This window comes from Orycteropus afer, unplaced genomic scaffold (genome assembly GCF_000298275.1).
Source record: "Orycteropus afer afer isolate SDZICR_OR568_19922 unplaced genomic scaffold, OryAfe1.0 scaffold00114, whole genome shotgun sequence".
Lineage (NCBI taxonomy): Eukaryota > Metazoa > Chordata > Mammalia > Tubulidentata > Orycteropodidae > Orycteropus > Orycteropus afer.
The window spans coordinates 2,575,991-2,583,248 of record NW_006921701.1 but is presented as its reverse complement, the minus strand read 5'-3'; the positions used below and the strand labels follow the sequence as shown (position 1 = coordinate 2,583,248).

The 7,258-nt window shown below is 42.2% G+C and overlaps 1 protein-coding gene across 1 annotated transcript in view; it reads right to left on the bottom strand.

Moving 5' to 3' along the window:
- ARHGAP31 (Rho GTPase activating protein 31) overlaps window positions 1-7,258 on the bottom strand; it is a 173,365-nt gene that overhangs the window by 35,748 nt on the left and 130,359 nt on the right. Inside the window, exons 7-8 of the mRNA XM_007943864.1 lie at window positions 6,478-6,676; window positions 4,051-4,175 (exon numbers count right to left, since the gene is read on the bottom strand). Of these exons, the coding sequence (XP_007942055.1) occupies window positions 4,051-4,175; window positions 6,478-6,676 (324 nt within the window). The remainder of the gene's footprint in view (window positions 1-4,050; window positions 4,176-6,477; window positions 6,677-7,258) is intronic.

Here is a 7,258-nt window from a genome sequence, read left to right as displayed (position 1 = left end):
CTGTTCAATTTCTTCTTTTGTGATGGGCCTGTTCAAATTTTTCACTTCAGTCTGTGTTAGTTTAGGTAAGTGGTGTGTTTCTAGAAAACTGTCCATCAAGAAAAATATTTTAAAATATTGTCTCTTAATTTTCCTATAGGCATTAACCTTTTCTCCCAAAAGTCTTTATTATTAAAAATTCTAACTTTCAAAAAAAATTGAGTATCTCTAAACCTAACATCTAGCATCAATAATTTTCAACATTTCGCTATACATTTGCTTTATCTATTCCAATATCTGTATCTACCTACTTACCCACATCTCACTGAACCATTTGAAAGTGAGTTTCAGTATTCTAACACTTCATTCTTAAATACTTGCACTTAAGCATATGTGTCCTAAGAACCACTAGCAGACTAAGAAAGCTTACAATTCCGTGTTGTTGTTGTTGTTGTTAGGTGCCATCGAGTCAGCTCCCATTCATAGCGACCCTACGTACAACAGAACAAAACACTGCCCACTCCTGTGCCAGCCTCATAGTCCTTGCTATACTTGAGCCCATTGTTGCAGCCACTATGTCTACCCATCTTGTTGAGAGTCTTCTCATTTTTTGCAGACCCTCTACTTTACCAAGCATGATGTCCTTCTCCTGGGAATGGTCCCTTTAACAACACAACCAAAGTAGATGTGACAAAGTTCGGCCATTCTCACTTCCAAAGAGCATTCCAGCTGCACTTCATCCAAGGCAGATTTGTTTGTTCTTCTGGCAGTCCATGGTACTTTCGGTATTCTTCATTAACATCATAATTCAAAGGCATTGACTCATCTTTGGTCTTTCTCATTCATTGTCCAACTTTCACATGCATATGAGGTGATTGAAAATACCATGGCTTGGGTTAGGTTCACCTTAGTCTTCAAAATGACATCTTTGCTCTTTAACATTTAAAGAGTGTTTTTGCATAAGATTTACCCAGCACAATATGACATCTGCTTTCCTGACTGCTGGTTCCATGGGTGTTGATTGTGGATCCAAGTAAAATGAAATCCCTGATAACTCAGGTCTTTCCTCCATTTAACTTGACTGCTAACTAGAAGGTTGGTAGCTCAAACCCACCAGCCACTCCTCAGAAGGAAGATAGGGCAATCTACTTCTGTAGTGATACTGCCTTGGAAATCCAAGGAGGGGTCGCTATGAGTAGGAGATGACTTGATGGCACATAACAACAACAACAACAATATCCAGTCTCCACCACTCATCTGTCAGTTTGTTGTACAGTGGTGGCTGGCATGTTGCTCTGAGTCTAAGGGCTCTGTCACTGGTATTTCATATATCTACAGGTTTACCCATGGTGGATAGGATTCAGCAGAGCTTCCAGACTAAGACAGACTGGGAAGAAGGATGGGGCCAGATGGAATATACAAGAATCAGATTGACTACATCTGTGGAAAAGGTGATGGAGAAGCTCAATATCTTCAGCCAAAATAAGGCCAGGAGCTGACTATGGAGCACATCATCAATTGCTCATATGCAAGATCAAGTTGAAGCTGAAGAAAATGAAAATAAATCCATGACAGCTAAAATACAATCTTGATTATATCCCACCTGAATTTGGAGACCATCTGAAGAACAGATTGGATGGACTGAACACCAATGATCAAAAAACAAACCAGTTATGGGATGACATCAAGAACATCATCCATGAAGAAGGCAGAACATCATTAAACAGACAGAAAAGGAAGAAAAGACCAAAATGATGTCAGAAGAGACTCTGAAACTTGCTCTTGAATGGAGACTAGCTAAAGAGAATGAAAGAAATGACAAGATAAAAGAGCTAAATAGAAGATTTCAAAGAGCAGCTTGAGAAAAGAGAATCAATTATTATAATGAAATTTGCAAAGACCTGGAGTTAGAAAACCAAAAAGGAAGAACATGCTTGGCATTTATCAAGCTGAAAGAACTGAAGAAAAAACTCAAGCCTCAAGTTGCAATACTGAAAGATTCTATGGGCAAAATATTGAATGATGCAGGACACATCAAAAGAAGATAGAAGGAATACACACTGTACAAAAAAAGAATTGGTTGATGTTCAACTATTTCAAGAGGCAGCATATGATCAAGAACCAATGGTTTTGAAGAAAGAAGTCAAAGCTGCACTGAAGGAACTGGTGAAAAACAAGGCTCCAGGAATTGATGAAATACCCATTGAGATGCTTCAACAAATTGATGCAGCACCAGAGTCACGTACTCATCTATGCCAAGAAATCTGGAAGACAGCTAGACAGCTACCTAGTCAACTGACTGGGAGAGATCCATATTTGTGCCCATTCCAAAGAAAGGTGATCCAACAGAATGTGGAAATTACTGAACAATATCATTAATATCACATGCAAGTAAAATTTTGCTGAAGATAATTAAAAAATGGTTGCAGCAGTATGCTGACAGGGAACTTCCAAGGTGAATTCAGAAGAGGATGGGGAATAAGGGATATCATTGCTGATGTCAGATGGATCTTGGCTGTAAGCAAAGAATACCAGAAAGATGCTTACCTGTGTTTTATTGACTATGCAAAGGCATTAAACTGTGTGGATCACAACAAATTATGGATAATATTGCAAAGAATGGGAATTCCAGAACACTTAACTGTGCTCACGAGCAACTTATACATAGACTAGGAAGGTAGCATTCAATCAGAACAATGAGATACTGCACAGTTTAAGATCAGGAAGGGTGTGTGTCAGGGTTGTATCCTTTCACCATACTTATTCAATCTGTATACTGAGCAAATAATCCAAGAAGCTGGACGATATGAAGAAGAACATGGCATTAGGATTGGAGGAAGACTCATTAACAACCTGTGATATGCTGACAATACAACTTAGCTTGCTGAAAGTGAGAATGACTTGAAGCATTTACTGATGAATTTTGAAGACTGTAGTCTGCAGTATGGATTGCACCTCAATAAAAAGAAAACAAAAATCCTCACAACTAGACCAATAAGCAGCATCATGATAAACGGAGAGAAGATTGAAGTTGTCAAAGACTTCATATTGCTTCTACAGTGAACACCAATGGAAGCAGCAGTCAGGATATCAGACATATTGTATTGGGCAAATCTGCTGTGAAAGACCTCTTTTAGGTGCTGAAGAGCAAAGATATCTCCTTGAAGACTAAGGTGTGCCTAACAAAAGCCTTGGTATTTTCAATCACCTCATATGCATGTGAGAGCTGGACAATGAACAAGGAAGACCGAAGATGCTTTTGAGTTGTGGTGCTGGCGAAGAATGCTGAAAGTATCACAGACTGCTAAAAGAACTAACAAATTTGTCCTGGAGGAAGTGCAGCCAGAGTGCTCCTTGGAAGTGAGAATGGCCAGACTTCATCTCACCTACTTTGGTCATGTTGTAGGAAGGGACCATTCCCTGGAGAAGGATATCATGCTTGGTAAAGTCAGGGCGTCTATGAAAAAGGGTAAGGCCCTCAACAGGATAGATTGACACAGTAGCTACAATGATGGGTTCAGGTACAGCAAGGACTGTGGAGCTGGCACAGAACTGGGCAGTGTCCCGTTCTGTTGTACATAGGGTTGCTATGAGTTGGAGACTACTCAACAGCACCTAACAACAACAAAAGGACAAAGACAGACTGAAGAACTTTTCTACACTGGAGGAGATTAAGGAGACATGATGAAAAAATGTTATGTGGGTTTCTGGATTGGATCTTGGACCAAAAAGGACATTAGGAGACATTAGTGAAGTCTGAATAAGATCTATAAATTAGTTAATAGTATTGCATCACTATAATTTTCCAGCTTTGATAATTGTAATATAGTTATATAAGATGTTAATATCAGGAGAAGCTGTGTGAAAGGTATATGAGTTCTCTGTGTACTAATTTTATAACTTTTTTGTAAGTCTAAAATGATATAAAAATAAAAAGTAAGAAAAAGAGCCTCTAATTAATTTGTAAGTTCCTCTTTCAGGGCTGAGTTTGACTTAATCAAACCAAAGACTTAGGAAACAGATCAAAACACAAAAACAAAATCATTAAAAACAACTGTTACTGATTCTTACCTGACAGCCTCTGTCCTCTTACAAATACACTCCCATTTCTACTCAGCTTTGATTTGGAGTCTGATCCAGAACGTCCCAGGTTAAATATTGACTTCCACTTCTTTGACTTACTGGAGAGCTTTCTTCTAAAGGAGTTCAAGCCATTAGGGGTTAGTTTGGCAACTAGTCATTTTGTTGGAACTTTTAAATTGAGAAAGAATATTCTAATTGTATTCTTAGTTATGAATGGCTCTGACATGTCAGGAAATTCCTCTCTAAAATCCAAGAGGAACTTAAGTTTCACCCTATCTGAGGACACCCTTGATGACCAAGCTAAACAGAAAACCAAACCAAACTCACTGCAATTGAGTTGATTCTGACTCACAGCAACCGCCATTGGGTTTCCAAGGCTATAAATCCTTACAGAAGCAGATTGCCTCATCTTTCTTCTGTGGAGCAGCTGGTGGGTTCAAATCACCAACCTTTTAGTTAGCAGCCAGATGCTTTAACCGCTACACCACCAGAGCTCCTTCATAAATCACAGCAAGGGCCATATTCTCTAAAGCAAGGAGCAGAGGTGTGCTGTTAAAAATGGTGTGAGTGGGAGGGTAAAGGGGAAGCAGAGAGAGCTAGAGATGGGTGGGAGACTCAAAGGTTACAATTTCCTTGGAGGGGATTCTGGTAAGCATCTTAGTCCTGGGTTTTTAAAAAATACCTATTATTTATTTACCACTAATGAACATAGATCACAGTCCTGTTATGCTTCCTGAACTGTGGCCACATTGCTGGGACATCCATAGGTGAGGAAAGGGCTGGTAAAGTCTTTCACAGACTGAACAAGTTGGCTAAGAAAGCAACCTGGAAATGACGGGTTGCCCTTTTCTACTTTTGATGGGCCCCACAGGGATGAAGAGAGGCAGGTGGGGATAGGGAGAATTGTAGTCTGTCAACTGAGTGTGGTCAATAGTCACTGCAGAGAAACACAGAGGGTAGCGTGTCTGGCTTTGCATTCATTTTCCTGATGCATCATGACAGGCTGCTTCAGTAGGAGCTGGGGAACCAGGTGTGAAGCCTAGTTGGGAGGGTGCAGGGGAGTCTGGCACCACCAGAGGTCACTGTAGAGGCTTTGCCCTGTTCTGGTTTGGCCCAGCCTTGGGACTTCATGAAGTTCCAGGAGGAAACCCTCAAGCCTGCAACCTGTGGGTTCCACAGAAGACCTTTTCTCTGTAAGGCTCAAGATGTTTTCACAGAACATTCAGGTCTCAAGCCTAGCATGTTTTTATGATCAACCAGATAGAAAGCTGCAACACTTGGTAGTGGTTTCTTTTGTACCTGGCATGGCTTATTTCACACCTGGGCCTTGGGATATATTTTACCAGGTAACATATCTTTGGATGTGGTCCACCCTGGTGTGGTTGAAAGCACAGAGAAAATATACTTGTTGGTACTTCTGCAAGACCCTTCTCCCTGATCCCTGGGTAGAAGTTTTATCCTCCAAGGATTTAGGGGGAGGAACAGTGGGACTCAAGTCAGGAGAGAGCATGATGTATGCATCCAGGAGATGGAGGGACTCCTTGCCAGCTGTGTTCCAAGTGTGCCACACCCATTGCTTGCAGTGTGACTGGCACCTCCTGCAGGTGTGGTATGTGGCAGCTCTCCTTGTGTCTTTCCCAAAGGGAAAGAGTCCTGCCATTTTGGGGAAAACCCTGACAAGAGGTTTGGGGCACCTGTTTTCATACCTCTTTTCACGGACTCAACAGCAGAAATGACATTCTCCAGTGAAAAGACTGCCTTTTAGCTCCTCAACTACTCTTTGCCTAGAATTAGAATTCCTGCTTCAGTGGCTGTCTTCTACAGTGGGGTGTGAGTGGTAGAGACCAGAGTTGCAATAGAGGAAGTAAAAGGGAGAAATGAGGAAATAAACTATTTTTGTTTGTAGAGGGGAGGGAGGCCTGTGACAGGTGTGAGAGGAGGAAAGGAGGCCAGGAATGGTTGCCCACTACTGCTGCCTGCCCAGAGCTCTCAGCCTAGAATGTGCTCTTTGTACTTGTCCTTTCATAATGTCACATGAGGGCAGAAGCAGGGTGAAGAGGTTGAGTTTTCGTTTTTAGGAAACTTAATTTTAAAAACTTTAAGCCTATTTTTCCTAAACTAAGGAGTAAGGGTCATGGCTCCTGACCCCTAGGACCACCACCCCCATGGTAGTGCTAGAGATCACTGGTGGGAGATGGGGGTCTTGATAACTTTAGGGTCAGTGAGTGAAGGCATCAACTACTGATGAGAATTGTGGGGACAACCCCGTTCTCTTTGGAATGTTTCCTTACACTCAACCCAGACCACCTTCCCTCATCCCCAACCCCTGCTGCCATCATGACCCTAAGACTATACTTCTTCTCTTCTGTTCCCCTCACCCAAACATTTCTCCAGATTTGAAAGGATGTTACTCACTTGCTGTCAGGTAATTCAAGGACTGTGTGGAAGAGGGTGCCCATGGGGGGGACAATTTCAGGCAGGCTGTTCTCCCTCCTTTCCTTCCGAGCAGGATGATTGGTAGCTAGGCTCCGGGCCTGAGCTTCCTCCAGGCTCACCAACTTCATGGGTAGGGAGAGGGCTGGCAAGGTCAGGCTCTTCATGACGGGCCGGTTTTCTGTAAATAAAAGAGAGGTGCTCAGTCCTGAGAGGCGGTCTGTATGCCAGGTACTGACTCCCATCTGTGGCTTCTCCCTTCCTGACCTGACAGGGGGCTCATTGTCAACCTTGGCTTCTTTTGGGCATGGTTAGGCCTGAGCTAAGGCTGCACAGGAAATTGACAACTCTCCTGGCCAGACTAGCCAGAGGGCAAAAGGGGCTTCAGGCACTTTCTGTACTTTTCGTAGACAGACCCTTCATTCATTCATACAAGAGATATTTATTGAGCACTTACTATGAGCCAGAGTAACAGCAGAGGTTTTCACCCCTGGAATCTGCCCAGTGCTTTGGCCAATTGAAAGTGTGTGTCCAGCCCCAGAAGTAGCCTCATTCAGCTAGAATAAGGCACAGCTAGAGCCTTTTCTTCCCCAAGATCACCCAGGCTTATTACTCTGTAGTAAAAAGACATTTTACAATTTGACCCAGCCATTCCATTACTAGGTATATACTCTAAAGAAGTGACAGCCATGACAAGAACAGATATATGCACACCCATGTTCATCACAGCACTATTTACAATAGCCAAAAGATGGAAACAACG